The 21,825-nt window shown below is 41.2% G+C and overlaps 1 protein-coding gene across 10 annotated transcripts in view; it reads left to right on the forward strand.

Annotated features, from left to right (window-relative positions):
- The window catches only part of KCNIP4 (potassium voltage-gated channel interacting protein 4), a 522,091-nt gene that overhangs the window by 475,311 nt on the left and 24,955 nt on the right, over nucleotides 1-21,825 (forward strand). For all 10 annotated transcript variants that reach the window (XM_073001089.2, XM_078394056.1, XM_020780441.3 and 7 more), the window contains 2 exons: nucleotides 6,522-6,591; nucleotides 19,553-19,623. In XM_073001089.2, coding sequence (XP_072857190.1) covers nucleotides 6,522-6,591; nucleotides 19,553-19,623 — 141 coding nt within the window. The remainder of the gene's footprint in view (nucleotides 1-6,521; nucleotides 6,592-19,552; nucleotides 19,624-21,825) is intronic.

Below are 21,825 nucleotides of genomic sequence, written 5' to 3' on the forward strand. Positions count from 1 at the left end.
AACCTCCTCTGTTTCCAGTGCCATCACTGTCCTATATACATAGACATCTACAAGATTTAAGAGGAAACTTCCATTATTCTTGGAGTTCTCCATATGATTTGAGACCCTAGAAAATCTCTCAACTCACATAGAGAGACTTCACAAGTGGTAGAAGATTTGCCTCTTCATACTTATCAGTGTACATGGAAGAGAAATAGATCCAGAAGTGTAGGAGGCAAGGCTAAAGCAAACGCTACCCACTATAACATGATTTTACTAGGGCTGAAGGCTTGCACACATCTGTACAACACATGGTTTGCCATAGGAACAATGAAAGAGGTAATGTTAAATGTGGCCTCCTCCCACCCAGATAGTGAGAAAAAATTATTGTTAATTCAGTAGTTTTCCTAAATATGTATCTATATTGGAAAGAACTGAAGCTGGGCTATCTTTAAGTGTATTTGCACTTAGGTGATTGATCAGTAAAAATGAAAAAAGTTCCTCAACCCAGATTGTTTAATAGGTTGGTAACATTGCTGTTGAAGATTTCCTTAAAATTTAGAAAACTTTGTTTCCACTCAGTTTCAGCATACCTCAAATTTTCAGTTTTCTTGCTTAGCATGTAAAACAGACTCTGAAAGGCTTCAGTTTCCCAGTATTCTACTGAGTTCAGACTCCTGGCTCAAGACTTACTCTGGAATGAGGCAGCTCTTATGGACCAATATATGGAGGGGTTAGATGATAGGATCCTGGATGAGCTGGCACGTGTAGACCGACCTAACATGCTGCAAAAGCTAATCACTCTATGCTTACGCATTGATGGCCGCTTGGAGAGCCGACACATAGCACAGGGCGGGTCCCGCCTTCTGCAGTCACCCTTGCCAGTCCCCAATATCAGACCAGAGGATTCTGAACCTATGCAATTGGGAGCAGCTCGGTCCCGCCTCAGCCCTGAGGAAAAGACCCGATGCCGCTCCCAGAATCTTTGTCTGTACTGTGGGGGAGCAGGACACTTTGCTTCTGGCTGTTTGGTTAAGCGGCATAACCTTGATTCTAGGAAACTGTTGCCAGTAAAAGAATTGCCCTCAGATGTGGGGCACTTAGCTGGGTCTCCTGAACCATATCTTAGCATCCCGGGACCATTCCTTGTACCCGTTAAACTCTGCCTGCCAGATGGACATTGGTTGTTTGTTCACGCCATGGTTGACTCTGAGGCAGATCGCTGTTTTATCGACACCGCTTTTGTGAAACAGCACCGGATCCCTGTACAAGATAAAGAAACCCCGACCCTAGTCGAATCCATAGATGGACGTCTCCTTCGCTCCGGTCCCGTGACCCAAGAAACCCATCCTACGTTATCCAGATACCCGGCATCCGTTTACCGTGGAAACAGATGCCTCCAGTGTTGCCCTGGGCGCAATACTGTCCCAGTGGGAGGACCCCTCACAGCCACTACAGCCCTGTGCGTTCTACTCCCGGCAGTTCACGCCCTCGGAGCAGAATTACACCATCTGGGAGCGAGAACTTTTGGCCATCAAAACGGCGTTCGAGGTTTGGAGGCATTACCTCGAAGGGGCCCGTCACCCAGTCCAAGTTTTGACAGATCATCGAAACCTGGAACACTTACAAACAGCCAGACGCCTTAACCAATGCCAAATCCGATGGAGTCTCTTCTTCTCCCGATTCGACTTCCATATTACTTATGTCCCGCATACCTAGAATCGGAAAGCTGATGCCTTGTCCCGCAAACCAGAATATGCTGTTCCAGCTTCTGAAGAAACCCCGATTTCACCGATCCTGCCTCCCTCAGTCTTTGCAGCCGTAACTACTCGCTCCCTGGCTGAAGAGATTCGAGCCAGCCAAGCTCGAGATTCCTGGGCCAAGCAACTGCAGGAACTTCAAGAGGGCTCGGACAATGACTTTACCAACCACCAGGGCCTCCTATTACATCGTGGACGCATATATATTCCTCCGGGGCCCCTCCGAGCTCAGGTCCTCCATCTGACCCATGATTCCCCTCCTGCAGGATATTTTGGTTAATACAAAACCCTGCATTTGCTCACACGAGAGTTCTGGTGGCCCCAGGTTCGAGCTGACGTCGCCCGATATGTTGGATCCTGTGAGGTTTGCCGTCGAGCCAAGGATGTACCAGCTAAACCTTCAGGTCTCCTGCAACCTTTACCAGTACCGGCCAGCCCTTGGGACACAGTATCCTTGGATTTCATCACAGATCTCCCGCGGTCACAAGGGTATACCTATATCTTAGTGATAGTGGACCTATTTACTAAGATGGCTCATTTCGTTCCATGTGCCAAACCTCCCACAGCTCCTGACACTGCTCAACTCTACCTCCAGCATGTTTTCCGTTTGCATGGTCTCCCGACGTACCTAATCTCTGATCGTGGTTCCCAGTTCACTTCCCGGTTCTGGAAAGCCATACACCTGGGCACCCAGGTGCACTTGTCGTCAGCATATCACCCTCAAACAGATGGACAGACCGAGCGTACCAATGCCACCTTGGAACAGTATCTCCGTTGTTACATCTGTTACCAGCAAGATGATTGGGCTACCCTGTTACTCCTGGCAGAATTTGCTTACAATAATGCGATACATCTACTGAACAGACACCCTTTGAAGCCAATTATGGGTACATCCTCATTTTTTCCCGGCTACTCTACCCTCGACCATGGTTCCTGCTGCCGATGCCCACATACGCGAGTTGCAGGCCGTTCGGGACTTGCTCCGAGAGCAGCTTCAGCAGGTTAAAGAAGCTTATAAAACAGCAGCTGACCGGAAGCGACAAGAAGGGCCACGTCTCAAACCAGGAGACCAGGTCTGGCTTTCTACCCGTCACCTTCACCGACCTGGCCGAACCCGTAAATTGGACCCTCAGTTTATAGGACCCTATGAGATCACGGAACAAATCAACCCTGTTGCTTTCTGGCTATGACTTCCAGATACTCTCCATGTCCACCCGGTTTTCCATCGATCCCTCCTTGTTCCTGTCTCAGCCCCAGACCCTGTTCGATCCTTGCCCCCGGCTCCACCTCCACCTGTTTTGGTCAATGGCGAGGAAGAATATGAGGTCCATCAGGTCCTGGACTCCCGAATCCATCAAGGGAGTCTGCAGTATTTTGTGGATTGAGAGGGTTACGGTCCTGAGGATCGATCTTGGGAACCAGCCAGTAATTTACTCGCCCCTGAGCTGATACAGCAGTTCCATGCTACTTACCCTGATCGACCCGGCCCATCTGAAGGGGGGAGTCCTGGGGAGGGGGATAGTGTCATGAGTGCTTCCGAAGACCTGGAACCCGAAGGGTTAACTGTGGCTGAAGAGAATGTGGAGAGATCAGAAACACCTGAACCGCCTCCAGATTCTCCTTCCACAGCAGACAGGCTTCAGGGCAGGCTTCAGTAAAGACTTAGGACCAGAAGATCAGAGGATCGCTCAAAGGCTGTCCACAGAAACCTACATGCATCTAGTCCTGAGTATTAACAGGATAGAAAGCTTTCCAGCAGCTCAAGGAGCTGTTTTACTATAAAACAGCTCCCAGTGAAGCCAGAAATTCTGTGGAAGCAAGGAGTCAAAACCTTGGCTTGCATCCACGTTTCTTGTATCATGTTCCTGACCCTGAACTCTGGACTCTGCCCTTGAACTACTGTGGTATTGGACTTCGGACTCTGACTCTGGACTACGCTGTGTATCAGACTCTGGACTTTGACACTGGACTTCCTTCTGTGAGTTGATTTATGGACATTGGCTTTGCATTCTTGGTATTCTTGACCCTGGACTGGTTTATCGGACTTCGGCTGTTGTAACCCCCGGGAACGTGACAGATTGCTTCCACCCCCACACTTTTCCCAACATGGAGGGAAAAGCAAACGAAGACTCAGGTCCACTGAATGCTGTGCTTACTCAGGTGCAGTTCCTTACCCAGGCAGTCGGCCAGCTTCAACAGCAACGAATATAATTACAAGCCGACACTGCTTCTCAAGCTAAATGTCCTGTGCCGCCTCCTGAAAAATTTGAAGGCAGTGTGGAGGAGTTTCCAGCATTCTTGGCACAGTTTAAGCTGTACATTGAGCTGCGCGCCAGAGACTTTCCCACAGACAAAACCAAGGTATGCTTTATAATCAGCTTACTCAAGGGTCAGGCAGCTAAATGGGCTACTCCTTTGGCTATTGTAACCCCCGGGAATGTGACAATTCAGTACTGACTTTTTAATATAGCAGGTTTATTGACTACAATTGGTTTCTGGAACAATTCATAAGCACATTCTTCAAATTTCATTAAGTTTCAAGTATTAATCTTCTATATTAATTACCACAGTTCTCACTCAGACTAATCACTCCTCAGACCTCTTCTCTCTCTGATTCCTAACACCCACTCTGACTCAACTTAACTGACTTCTCCTCTCAGGCTTCACCTTTTAACATCTCTCTCAGCCCCGCCTCTTAACCATATTAACATATACAATGAATAATTCATAACTTACAATGACTATCTTAGGGTGTTCACCACAGCAACACAGGTTCAATATTGTGCAGCAATATCAGGCCATTTCCTGGCATTTGAATTGTGGATACAGAAGCACAATATCCCACATTCATAAACTGGAGGGTTTTAAAATAATTGAGTAGCTTATAGTACTTATCATTGCACTTAAAATGTTAGAGCTGGGGAAAGGAAAGCAAACAACTACCAAAACTATCATAAAACCAGAACAACATCCCAAGATAGAAAAGTTACACATTTGTTGCTTTATAGTTTAGGCAGAAGAAGAGGAAGGGGAGACTTCATGGAGTTATATAAAATGCTGAGCAATATACAAAAAATTGAACAAATTATAATACCAGAACCCAATTTCTGCAACGGACCTGAACTGTGGGAGATTAAGGAGAGACATGTCAAATGAACTGGTGCTGAAACCTCTCCCTAAATATTCTTACAGCACATTATAGACCCCCAGGGAAAAATCTGAAGCCTCTATTCCTCAAAGCTTGCATTTTCCCAGAAGGAGTTAATTCCAGCATGACTTAGAACAGGGATCTCCAAACTATAGCCCACAGGCAACATCTGGCCCACCTTGCCATTGTATCTGGCCCATTCCCTTCAGCCCATACATGTGTATGGATGGGGATGCAAGTGTGCATGCAGGGGGGCGGGGGCATCTGGGCAGGCATCTGGATGGTTGGGGGTTGCCTCTGTGCATCTGTACATGTGGCTGCACATAGGGGTACACACGCATGTTCCTTCAGCCCTCAAAAATGTAGAAAGTATATGATGTGGCCCTCATGCTCGAATGTTTGGAGACCCTTGACTTAGAAGACTACCGTATTTTTCTGTGTATAAAATGAAACTTTTTCCTAAAATAATCAGATGAAAAATTGAGGGTCATTTTATACACGGAAGGAGGCAGAAGCAAAGGAGCAGTTGCACCTGCACTCGGGCGCCTCTTGCTGCTGCCACCACCACCACCCAATTGTCTCCTCCAGGGCTCACACCTTGTCCACTCTGGTGGCGGAGGCAGCAGCAGCAGGAGATGGAGGCAAAGGAGTGTGACGGGCAGCTCTCAGGTCACTCATATCAGTCAAGTCAGAGCTCTGGTGTGGGAGCCTATGACATGACAGGAGGGGCGGAACTAAGAGGAAAAAAGACAAAAAGACAGTTAATGACAGTTTAAAGCAGTTAGAGCCGTGGTTGTGTTAGAGAGAAGAGAAATAGACAGATGGAGAGATTGAAAAAGATAGGGATAGGACAAGTCTTGGAAAGTTTGGGTGGTTAATAATTGAATGAATTAAAGTGATAATAATAAAAGAAACTGTTTGAATATAGTAAAATCATGATTAAAGAAAATCTAACTACGCAAGCATATCTTGAATCAAAAGAACATATATTAAATGAATAAAATAAGACCAGCTTTGATTTCCATGTATAATTGAACTGTTCTCCTATAAATAAACCTTGTTAGTGTTGACAGCTGTGACTCATTATTAAAATTTGGTAGATTGAGGAAAATCCTCTAGGGGCAGCATATAAAAGGTGAAAATTGTAAGTAGCACCCAAAGGCTAATCTGGGAGTTAAGGAAAACAAACAGAGGAGCTGGAGGGCTGCTACAAGGAGCACTCACATGCACTCGGGCGCCTGTTGCTGCTACCTCCCCCGCCAACCCGATCACCTCCTCCAGTGGAACTGACAGCTTTGCATTATTAGGACAGTTCTCATCCTGCTCTCTTTCAACCTGAGTATCATAAATAATCTCTACTGTCAGTGGCATAAAGTCTCTTACCTCAGGTGGCATTGAATGTACATCTGTTCAAGAATACAGCAAGCAAACAAACACATGCACACATAAAAAGGAGAGGGGGCCCCTGTATACAATTTTCCCTGTTACCAGTACTTGTGCAGACAGTGGACCTTTTAGCAGAAATATGGGTTTTTTGTGTGTTTTATTCTTTATTTGGTCACAATTAGGTACTCCTGTAGACAGAAGCTTTCATGAACATGTCATTCATATGCATTGTTTACAACTTCTTTTAGGAATGTCCCAGCGGGGTTGTTAATGAAGAGACCTTCAAAGAAATTTACTCTCAGTTCTTCCCACAGGGAGGTAAGTACTCTGCAGATAATTAGTCTTGTTTGCATGCACAACCAATTGCCTGTAATCATTTTGAAATTTGGCCTGTACAGGTTATTGGTTTCATTAATTAAGTCTCTTCTTAACTGGTGGACAGTAGCTTGGGCTTTAATTAATGAGTCAGCAAACCACATACTAGCAATTGCAAATGTAAAGCACAATCTACACTCTTTTTCTTTGTTTCAGCTCACCCCTTAGCCTCAGGATAAGTAACCAAAAACCACATACATATTCAGTGGAATGTTTTCTTCCCGCCTCCTGACTTAAGAGGTGACGACATGAGCAAACCAATGGCAGAATTGCTCTAGGATTGGCGCAATCTGATTTGTATTATTGTCCACAGACTATTTAATGTGTAGCTCAACGCAGATCAGCCCAGACATCCCCCCTTCTAATCTGCACTTTTTTTCCCTCTGCCTTTGGAGTTTCTACTTTTTCCAAGTGAATGTATTTGCATTGGTTCAGATATGTGTGATTGCCTGTGCCAATGTAGAAAAGCAACAGGGCTTTTCTGTTGTAAGGATCAATTCAGGTAGGTGGGTGGGTGGGGGATGAATGGGTGATGTTGAAAGTGAAGTCTGATGTGAAGCATGTTTTCTCTGACAGTGGGAACACTCCTTTCTGTGATGGTGGGTACACTCCTTTTGAGCTGTCTCCTTTTCACCTTTGGAATTAATTAAAAAAATTTGGAGAGAATTATTTATTCTAATGCAAGATCACCTGGTTGCTGCAATGCTGGGGTATGTCCTTTGCATTTGCCTCTGGATTACTTTCCAGAATTACCTTCCACACTGACCATAATGACTCTTTTGACAGCACAACCTCTATGTTCAGTTTCTTTCACTTCACAACTCCAGTGTGTGCCTCTTTACGCTTTGTATACAATTTCAAGTGCAGAACCTGGTGGTCTAGTCTTTGCCAGACCTGTCATATTGTGTTTCTGGATGAGAGATTATCTGGATCCATTTCAAACTAGCTTCAGCCCTGGTTATGGGATGGAGACTGCTTTGGTGGATGACCTATGCTGGGGACTGGATAAGGGAATCTGTGTCCCTGTTAGTTTTGCTGGACCTCTCAGCAGCTTTTGATATTGTCAACAATAGTGTACTTCTGACCCCTTTCTGGAATGAGATTGGGGGCATTGTTTTATGGTGACTCCAGTCTTTCCTGGAGGAGAGAACTTAGAAAGTGTTGCTGGGGGATTCCTGTTCAACACCCTGGCCACTGAACTATTGGGTCCCTCTGGGTTCTGTCTCCTATATTATTTAACATCTACATGAAACTGCTAGGAGACATTATCCAGGGTTTTCAGGTTCGGTGTCACAAATTCCAACTCTACCTCTCCTTACCACCTAAATCCAAGGAAGCTGTTTCAGCTTCCCCTGCACCATCGGAGCACTGGCGGAGGTCCCCTGCAACTGTGCGTGCCGGCTTTAGAGGCTTCCCTGCGCCATGAAAGGATTTTCAGGAGTCCCTCCACGTGGCAATGGGCGCTTGCAGAGGCTAGCCCAACATGATTTTTGAAGATTGCACCCTTTCCCCCTGCCATCAGTAAGGTTCCAAACGTAAAAAGGCTTTCTTTTTTTTTTCCTTTTTCCATTCAGAGGCTTGCTGAAGGCAGGGGAAAGGGGCGGCATCTTCAAAAATGGTGCTTGGCTAGCCTCTGAACAGCAACATTCATCTTGCGAAAAACCACCATAGGAACAATCGTCTTGTGAGGCATCAAAAACCTCGCTGGACCCATTCGTCTAGCAAGTTTTTCATCCGGCGAGGCAATCGTCTTGCGAGGCACCACTATATATGCATATGAAATGCTAAGGGACTTCCATTGTGGTTTTTGTTGCTACAAATGTTCTTGTGGAAAAGTTCAGAAAAGGGCGACAAGGATGATCAGGGGGCTGGAAAACAAAGTATGGTACATGTTTGTGAATTTCAGAGCTTTATAACAAATAGCATGACTGTGTGCCTTGCTCCAGTGTTTTTCTATGCAGTGTTTTAGCATGTTTGTGTATCTTTAATTTTCCTCTAGCTCTCTTCTTTTAAATTACACTCATGTCTTGAATTTTACATTGTGTAATTTTAAAATCAAATGTGTATAATTGCAGAGCTTTAATGATGGTGAAAGAATATGGAAAACCCAAGTAGAAACTTACACACTTGTGAGGGGAATGTGACAGAATTCCCTCTGTAAAAAGCTTTCCCTCCCTCCATCCCTCTTGCTATATGATTGAAAGCTTTCATTTCCAGCTATTTTTGGATCTCTTGCTTCACCCTGTACTTTCTTACAAAACATAAAGGGGAGAGCGGCATTGGTCAGGAGAATCAGCATTATTTTTCTCTGTCAGTATACATCCCTTGGAAATACTGAAGCTTTTATGTTCGTTTTGAGCTCCTTTTTTAATGTGTTCATATTTTTAGCACTTGCAGTATGCATCCTTGGCATTTGTCAGTTTGCTGTCAGTTTCTAATGCTTAGGCAATAGTTATGTCTGTATTGCTGGACCAAGTAGCAGCAATTTGTTTAGAATGCTGCCAAGCTTTCGAAGATTCAATTCTGAAACAAAACAAAACAAAACCTCTCCAGTTTGTGAGTGTGGGATATTCTGCTTCTGTATCCATAATTCAAAATGCCAGGAAATTTCCTGATATTGCTTCGCAATATTGTAGTTGTGTTGCCAGCAGGAAAAAGGATGCAAAGCATTACATAGCAAAGGGCAGCCTGAATGTTGAAACAGCTAAAAGCAGCAGTCAAGGTGCTTTACAGAATACAGTCTTCTGCTCATTACCTTTACACTTGTTGAAAAACAGCCCTGGCAATTGCTTTGTGTTTGGGTGAGAAGCGACTAACTGATGAAAAAAGGAGCTAGGTTCTGAGCTTTTCCCCTGCTTGGTTATCAGACCTAGAAGTTAGGTGCTTGGCTAAAATCCATGTTCTATTTTTTGCAAAGCATCTATTTCCTTCTTTGCTACTGTATTTTTCCATACATAAGACACGACTTTTTCCTAAAATCATTAAACTAACAATTGAGGGTCATCTTATACATGGAAGTAAGCCAAGGCGAGAACAGAACGGCCTATACCTTGCCTCTGCAAATAGGCTTCCTTCAATCCTGAAGCTTAGCTGCCTCCAGTCAGGAGCCTTATGTAACAGACATCAGCTGATGCTGAACAAACCAATTTCAATAGGGCTCAGATGCAACTGGGACTCTTGAGTGCTCTGAGCCTAGAGGCTGAATAAAGTTAAAGTGTGATGCATATGATGACAGGCATATTGTGGGCAAGAATCCCGTAGAAGGAATGGAGTAGCCCTCATAGTCAACAAAAGAGTGGGAAAAGCCGTAATGGGATATAATCTCAAAAATGATAGAATGATGTCAATACGTATCCAAGGCAGACCTTTCAACATCACAATAATCCAAGTTTATGCACCAACCTCCATTGCTGAGGAGACTGAAATTGAACAATTTTATGAAGATTTACAACACCTTCTAGAACTGACACCGAAGAAAGATGTTCTTCTCATTCTGGGGGATTGGAATGCTAAGGTACGGAGTCAAGAGATAAAAGGAACAACAGGGAAGTTTGGCCTTGGAGTTCAAAACGAAGCAGGGCAAAGGCTAATAGAGTTTTGCCAAGAGAACAAGCTGGTCATCACAAACACTCTTTTCCAACAACACAAGAGGCGACTCTACACATGGAAATCACCAGATGGGCAACATCGAAATCAGATTGACTATATTCTCTGCAGCCAAAGATGGAGAAGCTCTATACAGTCAGCAAAAACAAGACCTGGAGCTGATTGTGGCTCTGATCATCAGCTTCTCATAGCAAAATTCAAGCTTAAACTGAAGAGAGTAGGAAAAACCACTGGGCCACTCAGGTATAATCTAAACCAAATCCCTTCCGAATACACAGTAGAAGTGAAGAACAGATTTAAGGAACTAGATTTGGTGGACAGAATGCCTGATGAACTTTGGATAGAGGCTCGTAACATTGTACAGGAGGCAGCAACAAAAACCATCCCAAAGAAAAGGAAATGCAAGAAAGCAAAGTGGCTGTCCAACGAGGCCTTACAAATAGCAGAAAAGAGAAGGGAAACAAAATGCAGGGGAGATAGGGAAAGTTACAGAAAATTGAATGCAGACTTCTGAAGAATAGCAAGGAGAGACAAGAGAGCCTTCTTAAATGAACAATGCAAAGAAACAGAGGAAAATAACAGAAAAGGAAAAACCAGAGATCTGTTCAGGAAAATTGGAGATATTAGAGGAAAATTTTGTGCAAAGATGGACATGATAAAAGACAAAAATGGAAGGGACCTCACAGAAGCAGAAGACATCAAGAAGAGGTGGCAAGAATACACAGAGGAATTATATCAGAAAGTTTTGGATATCCCGGACAACCCAGTTGCTGACCTAGAGCCAGATATCCTGGAGAGTGAGGTCAAGTGGGCCTTAGAAAGCCTGGCTAACAACAAGGCCAGTGGAGGTGATGGCATTCCAGTTGAACTATTTAAAATCTTAAAGGATGATGCTGTTAAGGTGCTACATTCAATATGCCAACAAGTTTGGAAAACTCAACAGTGGCCAGAGGACTGGAAAAGATCAGTCTACATCCCAATGCCAAAGAAGGGCAGTGCCAAAGAATGCTCCAACTACCGGACAATTGCACTCATCTCACACGCCAGCAAAGTTATGCTCAAAATCATACAAGTTAGGCTTCAGCAGTATGTGGACCGAGAACTCCCAGAAGTACAAGCGGGATTCCGAAGGGGCAGAGGAACTCGAGACCAAATTGCCAACATGCGCTGGATTATGGAGAAAGCCAGAGAGTTCCAGAAAAACATCTACTTCTGCTTCATTGACTATGCAAAAGCCTTTGACTTTGTGGACCACAGCAAACTATGGCAAGTCCTAAAAGAAATGGGCGTGCCTGACCACCTTATCCATCTCCTGAGAAACCTATATGTGGGACAGGAAGCAACAGTTAGCACTGGATATGGAACAACGGATTGGTTCAAAATTGGGAAAGGAGTATGACAAGGCTGTATATTGTCACCCTGCTTATTTAACTTATATGCAGCATACATCATGCGGAAGGCTGGACTGGAGGAATCCCAAACTGGAATTAAGATTGCAGAAAGAAATATCAACAACCTCCGATATGCAGATGATACCACTCTGATGGCGGAAAGTGAGGAGGAACTAAAGAACCTTGTAATGAGGGTGAAAGACGAGAGTGCAAAAAACGGTCTGAAACTCAACATCAAAAAAACTAAGATCATGGCCACTGGTCCCATCACCTCCTGGGAAATAGAAGGGGAAGATATGGAGGCAGTGACAGATTTTACTTTCTTGGGCTCCATGATCACTGCAGATGGAGACAGCAGCCCTGAAATTAAAAGATGCCTGCTTCTTGGGAGGAAAGCAATGACAAACCTTGACAGCATCTTAAAAAGCAGAGACATCACCTTGCCAACAAAAGTCCGAATAGTCAAAGCTATGGTTTTTCCTGTAGTGTTGTATGGAAGTGAGAGCTGGACCATAAAGAAAGCTGACCGCCGAAGAATTGATGCCTTTGAATTGTGGTGCTGGAGGAGACTCTTGAGAGTTCCCTGGACTGCAAAGAGAACAAACCTATCAATTCTAAAGGAAATCAACCCCGAGTGCTCATTGGAAGGACAGATCCTGAAGCTGAGGCTCCAGTACTTTGGCCATCTCATGAGAAGAGAAGACTCCTTGGAAAAGACTTTGATGTTGGGAAAGTGTGAAGGCAAGAGGAGAAGGGGATGACCGAGGATGAGATGGTTGAACAGTGTCATCGAAGCAACCAACATGAATTTGACACAACTCCGGGAGGCGGTGGAAGATAGGAGGGCCTGGCGTGCTCTGGTCCATGGGGTCACGAAGAGTCGGACACGACTAAACGACTGAATGAACGAACAATATGATGACAGTACTGGTAGGTAAATATTACCTACTGTGTTCTGTTTTATGTTTAAAATATTGATTTCTTAATTTTGGGTTAGAAAAGTGGAGGTGTCTTATACATGGATGCATCTTATACAAGGAAAAATACAAGACTTTCTACTTCATAGATTCTTCCATTGATATCTGTTTCTTGTCTTCTCATGATGCTGGTTAATTTATAAATGATGATCTTACAAGGTAGGAGAGATTATTAGGAAGTATTCAGAAATTAGTTCGAGAGGAGGGTCTAGCAGATGATTCTGGAAAATCTTGTGTCTTGAGAGACCTTTCATGTTCAACATTTTGACATCTCTATCCCCTTCTTTTTCTGTACTGATTCCAACTTGTATTTCATCACCTTCCACACCTTTGTCTGAATCAGATTTTGGAGATATTACTATTGTTATGAGTGGTTTATTATATTGATCTTTTTCTTCATAGGTATATAGTATAGTTCATTCTTTTATCAGTGTTCTTCAATTCATCAAAATAAATTACATGTCTAATATTGATTTCTTCTATTTTCAAATGCATTACTCTATATCCTTTGGTGTTTAGTTCATAGTTAATTAATACAGTTTGCTTGGCTCTGAAATCTAATTTATATATGTCACCCACACCCAGTTCCCCTGTTTCTTTCTCTACACACCCAGGTTCCCTTTCGGGCATGACATGTACTTTTCAACCCTTTTCGCTGCCACCAGAGGATCTGTTCCTCTCTATACCAAATATGACTAATAGATCCTTGAAATGCAACCTTAACTCATTGATTAATTTTGGATGTACACATAGTCTCATCTATTTCTTTATTGTTCTGTTTTTTATATAGGGGTTTGCATTATAGGTTTTCAAGGGCTTGTGCAGATGCAGAGTTACCCAGCTTCTCAGACCTCCAGTTTAGTTGCACCAATTCTCTAGGTACTGCCTCTGCTAACTGCAGTTTACTTCCCTCTAAAGTTTTCAGTTTCACAGCCTCAGGATAATATGATGTTTCCTGAGCCTCATGTAAGTTTTTATCTTTTCCAGGATTCAATTTTAAGCTAGGCTCTGTCATTACTAAGGACTTTTCTTTAGTTACAAGATCCTTGTCCATACAGAGTTTCTCAGGGCTTTCAGAAAACAATAGAGTGGGATTTTCTGACACTTATAATCAACCCTCCAAATTATTGTTCTCCTTTTGCTCCTGGGCAAAACTCCTTTCCTTGGGTTTTTCCATAATCTTACAACCCTCTTCAAACCAATTATTAATCTGACCCTCCAGGAAACTTTTTTCTCCCCAACGTTCTTCTGTTGCTGTAGTGGGTGCGTTTTCTGACTTCCTAGTGAGCCTGTATATACAAAACCACCCTTAACATGTTTCATCTTATTCCAACCCCCTTTTTCAACTACAGACATCTCTCTGTGTTCATGGGTCAGTTGATTGAAACTCTTATTAGATTTTTCAATATAATCTTTGTGAATATCTTTTATTTTATTTTCCTCACTATTGGAATTTTATTTATTTATTTATAGTTTGTCACTAAGTCTTTCTTAGCTATTCCTGCTACTTCATGTCTCATTTTAAAATCAGGATCTCTCTGTATTTGGTAAATTTCACGGCTTTGACCATATTCTTTTATTTGTTTCTCCATCTTTGGACAGTAATAACTTTGCACTATCCCCTGCTCTATGCACTTAACTCCAAAATGACCTCCCTCATATCCCTTTTCCATTCTTTTCTCTCTTTACTCAAAAGGGATACCCAGTTGTTTGTGGATATTTTTATCTATAAAGAATCTTTTAGGGGATTCTGGAATTACTGGTTCTTCTTTGACTGCATTAAAAGATTGTTGCAGCATATAATCATTTTCTTGTTCTTGTTCAAAACTCTTTTTCTGAGACTCTATTACAGCTACACCTTCTGCAAGTTCAGGTGATTGACTTACACTTAAATCTTCCTTAGGAACCTCACTATTACTATCTGAATTTTCTATCTTTTCTGTCTGTGAGTGTGTAGTAATTAAAACACTTTTGACATGCTCTGTTAAGTCTAGCCCAATCAAACATGGAGTATGAATCTGATTTGTAATGGCTACTTTATGCCAGTCCACCCTTGATAATTTATATGTACTTTAGCTACTGGTAACTTAATCACTTCTGTCCCAATTCCTTTAACTGAAATTTTCTCATTTCGAATTACATCTTCCTGTGAGATAATCTCAGTATGACACACTGTTATTTGAGAACATGAATCTCTCAAAGCTAAATATTTGACATTGACACTTTTTTTCTTCCAAATTCAAATAGACAAGCTTCGGTTTTAAAAGGACCTTTTTTTCTTTGTTCTCTTCTGTAAGCCTCAGTTATATTCACCTCAGTTTCCTTTAGACCTTGCTTACACGTTTGATCCCCTCAGCGCTCCCTTTCTCAGAGCTTTGGGATCTAAAGCTAGCCCTGTTGGTCCTTACACTCTCAGCTTGAGGTAAGCTTTTAACTACAGAAATCTCCTCAGAGTCTTTTCCTGCCTTTGTCTTTCCACAACCAGGAGTCCCTACCAAGCTATTCACACTGAGCTTTAGGGTTTCCTACTCCTTCACTTGGACTATTGACAACCAGGTCTGTTAGACTCAGAGATTTTCTTTTACTTTAGGATTTCTGGTATTCCTTCACTTTGAATCTCAGAATCAGAAAACTTCTCTTTATTTTTGGCTTACTGAATTTCTTTTTCATTCGTATCCAGCTTAATAAATTTCACTTTATTTTGGCTCACTGCATTTCTTTTTCATTCGTATCACACCACTAAACCACTATTTTATGTCGCACACACCCAGTTCCCCTGTTTCTTTCTCTACAACCCCAGGTTCCCTTTTGGGCATGACATATACTTTTCAATCCTTTTCGCTGCCACCAGAGGATCTGTTCCTCTCTGTACCAAATATGACTAATAGATCAGTGTTGTCCCATAAAACAATGTTTATTTATGTGTTTGTATGTCAATCATATACAGAAAATCATGGATGGTCTTTTATTCTTTATTTAATAAATGTTGCTTTGATTACATTTAAGTTTGCTCATGTAGCTTATAGATTCAAATATTTATTTCTTAACACATTTAACTCTGTCCAAATTTAACCACATACTTTCCAAGAATTGTCTTATTCTTATTTCTTTCTCTATCTCTCTATTACACTTCTCTCAAACACAACCCTGGTCCTAACTGCCTAAACTGACTCCTCACTAGTTCTAACTGATTATAACTGTCTTTCTGTCCCCTTTTATTTCCCTGGCTCCACCCTCCTGTACTGTCATTGGTTCTCACATCAGTGTTCTATTGTGATGGACAGGTATGGTTTTCTGGTTTGTCCATCACAATATATTTTCTCTTTAGGTATGTAAGCATAAGCTTAACTTCCAAAACCTCTTACATGCTTCACACCTGTTAATATGTCATGCCATAACTCAAATGGTGCTTTAATGTATGTTTAGTTGGCAATCAATTTCGAAAATAATTTTCAGTTATTAGAGTTTCATCCCAAAATTTATTTAGTAATTCAGCATCCACTAAAATACATCTTGTCATTTTTAAAATATTAGTTTTCTTTTTGATAATCCGTTTTGCAGGAGTATAAACAACTGTCTTCTTCTGCAAAATTCCCTGATCTTCAAGAAAAAATAATAATTTTATGTGAAATGTATTTGTTGTCATTATTTGTTTGTATTGCCTTCACTTTTTTCTCAAATGTATTGCCATGGCAACATATTTTCAAAACATTCTGTGTATATCGGGCTTTTCTCTTTAAGTAAATAAGTTACACAGTGTAAAAAAAAATTAACAAAAACACAAATGCATTTGTTTCCACCTGGTGATCACTGATTAATTGATTCACACAGGTCACTACATATTAAATCTAGTACTTTGTTACTTCTTTTTAAATTTAGTTTAAATTAAGGTTTTACTGCTTTTTCTTTAATACAGTTTGTACATCTGTGCAAATTCTCACCATTTTGTCTTTATACCTGTTGCTAGATTATACTTTTGTAGAATAGCTTTTGATTCTCTATGAGCAAATCTGTGATGCCATAGCTGTAAACTATTTTCATCTTCTCTTTTTTCTAGTACTTTATTAATTTGTTCTTACTCATCTAATATACCCAATTTCTAAACACAGTCTTTCATTGGTGCTTCAAAATAAACTTCATCACTTTTCTGTATTAAACATTTTTCATTTTCAAAAATCACTTCAAAACATTTTATATCTGGAGCAGATACACTCAATAAATTGCAGTCAAGTTGAGGAATATCTTGTACTTTACTCACAGTAAAGTACAATAAAGTACATCTCTTGTTCTGTAGTTTAAAATTACTGAACCTTTATCTTTCACTTTCATGTACTGGCAATTAGCTATTCTTCCTGGTAGACATCTAAATGTATCTCACCTGGAAGAAGGCCCCAGCTGGAAGGCCTTGAGACTGAGCTGTACCTTTCTCAGCTCAAGAGCCTTAAGGCCTGTCCCCGAGGGGAACCAAACATCTGTAAGGTGTCTGTCTGTCAGGTAGAACCCCCCAGACGGGAGAATTATGTAATATGTCATCCAAGCAATCAAAAAATCCCACTGCCGGACACAGGTATGGGACTTAGCAAAAGAAATCACCCAGCAGAAATTAGATATAAAACCTGAAATGACATTCTTGAATGTCATATCAGGAATCAATGATAATAAATTGAAGCATTGTCTTATGTATATACTCACGGCAGCTAGATTACTCTGGGCCAAAAAATGGAAAACCGAAGAGGTTCTGACAATAGAAGAGTTGTTAAACAAGCTATGGGACATAGCAGAACTGGACACCCTATCAGAAGCACTACGGGAACAGCCAAGAGACTATGCAAAACAAAGCTGGGAACTAATATATTCTTGGGCCCAGAAGAAGACAGGAGCATAGGGCAAAGTTTATGATGCATGTAGAGTGGACTCGTAGTCCAGATAGGCAGGGAATAAATAAATAAATAAATAAATAAATAAATAAATAAATAAATAAATAAATAAATAAATAAATAAATGTATATTTACTCAGTATACACTGAAAATGAAATTGGGGGAGGAGAGGGGTTAACGAGGCTGGAGTCTCTGACTCCAAAGGGGGGAGGGGTTAGTTTAACTTGAGGAGTTAGTTTTTGGTTTGTTTGTTTTTTGTTTTTTCCCCTTCTTTTTCCCTTGTCTCTTATTTGTCTTGCTTTTTTTCTGTGTAAAATAAAATTTAAAAAAAAATCCCTCTGCCAACCAACACTTTCAGAATTCATTAAATGTATTAATAATGCTACTGTTACTTTGAACATCTATTTTCTGTGCCTATGTCTCTCACCATTGATTCCTCATCCCGCACAATTTATACTATATATAAACCTAAAGCTAAATATTTCAATCCATGAGTCTGAGGAACGTGAGTGTAATTCAAAAAACTGACACTGGAATCAGTGAGTCATTAAGGTGCCACAATACTTTTGTTTTTGTTTTTGTTTTGCGTTTGTTGGATATGCTGAAGCAGACTAAGATTAAGATGGCTACCTCTGTGAAAAGCATTTCTCATGATAACTACATTACTTTAAGTAGCAATGCTTGAAAATGCATCGCTGTGGCTGCATTGTGACCACTGTTTTGTTATTATCATGGTTCTGCTGATGGTATCAGTGTGTTGGATCCAGATCCAGGTGCATGTTTCTGAAGTGGTGGAAATGGATTTTGTCACTCCTTTCTTCTCCTTAGCTTTGTGGAAATGATGTATAGAAGGGCAGCAAGTTGTGTTGAATGGGGTGAGCTGTGCTATGTGTGAAGCAGAAAGGTATAAATCAGTATCAGGCAGCTGAATCTTCTGTGGGTAAAGCCTTTATGCCCACAGAAGTATGCCTCCGTACTGTTTACTGATAGATCTTCTCGCACAGCAGGCAGCTAGGTTAACTTATGAAATCTCAGAATGGTTTGCAGAGTACACTTCCCTCTTTGGAGAGAGATTGCAGTCACACTTCTTATTCAAGGACAATAAAAAAGCTAGTATTGGTTAAAGAAATCCATTCATATAGGAGAGATAAGAGAAATATTATAGCTATGTCACTAAAGGAGGAGATACAAGATACATGCAACGTCTTCACTGCAAGCTGAGTTACAGCCAGTCACTTCCAACACAATAACTCCTGACTTTGCAGTTGGAATGTTCTTAAATTGGAATAGCTGAGATATCAGAAGGCCTGCACAGTTGTTGAGAACTATAAACCAGGAAGACAATAAAATGAGATGCTCTTACACTGCTCTGCTACTGCGTAGTTACAATTCAACATGGAACGTACCTGGGAGTAGGACCATAAGCACTGACAAATCTTAGCCTATGACTCTGAACAGTGCCCCTGAGAAGAATACAGGAGTCCAGAAATGTAGCAAATTAGGCATTATTTGCCCCATTCATTCCAGTCCCATGACTTGAGCTGTGTGTGCCTTCCTTGGCATATAGGGTCCGCATATGTTTTTTTCAAGGAAAAGAGGCTCCATGCACACACTGGAATTCTCCAGACTCATGAATGATTCCTGGGAAAGTATTTCAAACTTGAAATACTTAGTGTATTGATGAAGAGTTTCTGACTTTTGAATAAAATTAACCTGTTGCTTGGCATAGCAACTAGAGAGTAGGTCCATTGAATCAATGGGGATTTGGTGAGTCAGCTCCTCCATAGGTTCCATTGATTCAATGAACCTACTCTAGTTGTGACTTACTATGCTAAGCAACAGGATTTCAGTCACTGTATGCTTGTCTGTATTGTTTATGAAACCCAAATGAAAGCTAGTTTATATAATTTTGTCTGTTATGCCTCTCGGTCTTTCCCAGCCCTTCTCCCCTCAATAATATTTGGCTTGGAAGTGGAAGAGAAGGCTAATATTTCCTTAACAATACAGATTTTAAACATCCAGTTAACAAGAAAAATCTTGTTTAAATTTCAGATTCCACAATGTATGCACATTTTCTGTTCCATGCATTTGACACGGATCACAATGGATGTGTGAGTTTTGAGGTAAGGCTGTTCAATTCTGTCTGTTTTAACTGTGTTGTGTAACGTCCTACACTATGGTGCTACATGTTCATGATAGGCTGTACAGAGATTTATGGCCTGGTATCCAATTGCCCAAATGCAGAATGGAAGGGCACCTGTGTAAGTGTTTCCCCCCACTGCATGTTTCCACAACCAGTGGAAGAATGGGCATGTGACTGTGGTGAGCCTGCTAGAGTTGGAGAGAGAAGATTATGTGATTGCCCTTCTGCTGTGTGTTGAAGCAACAAGGCACTGGCCATGGTAGCTCAGTAGTGTTTAAGTACCAGAGGCTGGGAGTTTGATTCCCCACTATGCCTCCTTGAAAGGACTTCATGATCCATAGGATCCCTTATATATCTGCAGTCATAAGATAAGATGGTGATGTTATTGTTGTTGTTGTTGTTATAATAATTCTAATCATAATAGTTAAGGCTAGATCCAGTCAAATTTTAGCCATAGCTTTCAGTGAACGTGTTAAGCATGTGTTCAGATCTGCTCTAATGAAATAAATAAAACTTTTAAAAGTGTGTGTCTGTCACTAGATAAGGCTCTGCTTTAATTTTCCTAACTGTCTTGTCAATATATTATTAAGTAAAATAGAATAATAGAGTAATGGATTTGGAAGGGGCCTATACGGCCATCGATTTGCCGGAATCCAAATCAAAGTATATCTGATAGATGGATGTTAAATTTTCTCTTGAATGCCTCCAGTGTTAGAACATTGGTTCCATTATTGTAATGTTCTAACAGGAGGTTCATATATTCAACCAAAATCCTGTTAATTTGAGGCTATTATTAAGTGTCCCACAGTCTGGGATGATCAGGAACAGATCCTGCTCTTCCTCTGCATGACAATCTTCCAGATATTTGAAAAGTGTTATTGTATCTCCCCTCAGTCTTTTTTTTTCTTCAGTGCTAAACATGCCCAGTTCTTTCCTCATAGGGCTTGGTTTCCACCCTTTAATCATTCTCGTTGCCCTGCTCTTAGCTTGTTCCAATTTGTCAACATCATAACCAGTGCCAAATAGTGGGGAACTAGTATCTTGTGGGATTTGGAGACTATACTTCTGTTAATGCAGCCAAAAATACAATTTGCCTTTTTTGTAGCCACATCACACTGTTGGCTCATATCCAGCTTGTGATCTATAATAATTCCAAGATCCTTCTCACTTGTAGTATTGCTGTGTCAGGTATTCCCCATCTTGCAACTGTGTGTTTGGTTTCTTTTTCCTAGATGCAGAACTTTGCAGTTATCCCTTATAAATTCCATCCTGTTGTTTTCAGCCCAGTGGTCAGGCCTATCGAGATCATTTTGAATTTTATTTCTGTCTTCCAGGGTATTAGCTATTCCACCAAATATTGTATTATCCACACATCTGATAAGCACTCCATACACGTGCTCATCCAAATCATTAATAAAAACATTGAAAAGCACCAGGCCTAGAACAGAGCTTTGTGGTAGCCCACTTCCTACCTCCTCCTAGTTAGAGAAGGAACCGTTGATAACTGGCGTTTACCATGAGGCCCCTGCTTGTTTCCCCAAACAAAGGGCTCACGCTATGTCATCCCACCAGCAGATACCAATTGGGACGTTCCCTCTGTTCCTCACTGCCACCAGTGGATTTTCTTTGTCCACAATATATAAAGAACTTTAGTCAGACACTTGTCTGGTTACTCCCAAAAGAACTTATTTATTGAAATGTATTAAATTTAATCAGAATCACAGATGTTTTTTATTCAGTGTATACAATCAAATCATTAAAATGCCATATATCTTGCCACATTAATCACCACCTGCTCTATTTATCTTGACCAGCTTATCCCTATTAGTATCTGTTCTCACTATCTCCCTGACTCTCTCTCTCTCTCTCTCTGCAAATTCTATATCTCTCTTCTGCCAAACCTTCTTATATCCACTGACTCTGCCCCTCCACTCCTTCCATAGGCTCATGCAAATGAGATCCTGAATATGAGTGATAGGAGTGACGTGGGGCAATCGTCACATACCTCCCCCCAAGAAAAGTTTGTTTCATGGAGGAAACCTTATAGTTTACCCTTATGAACAATGAAATATGCAGGAAACATTTCATCCAAAACATCATCACAATAATGTGCTAAATATTAAACCATGTACTATATGTTACCATTTAACACAATATATTTATCATATACAGTCCCTACACA

This window comes from Pogona vitticeps, chromosome 5, assembly GCF_051106095.1.
Source record: "Pogona vitticeps strain Pit_001003342236 chromosome 5, PviZW2.1, whole genome shotgun sequence".
NCBI classification, from domain to species: domain Eukaryota; kingdom Metazoa; phylum Chordata; class Lepidosauria; order Squamata; family Agamidae; genus Pogona; species Pogona vitticeps.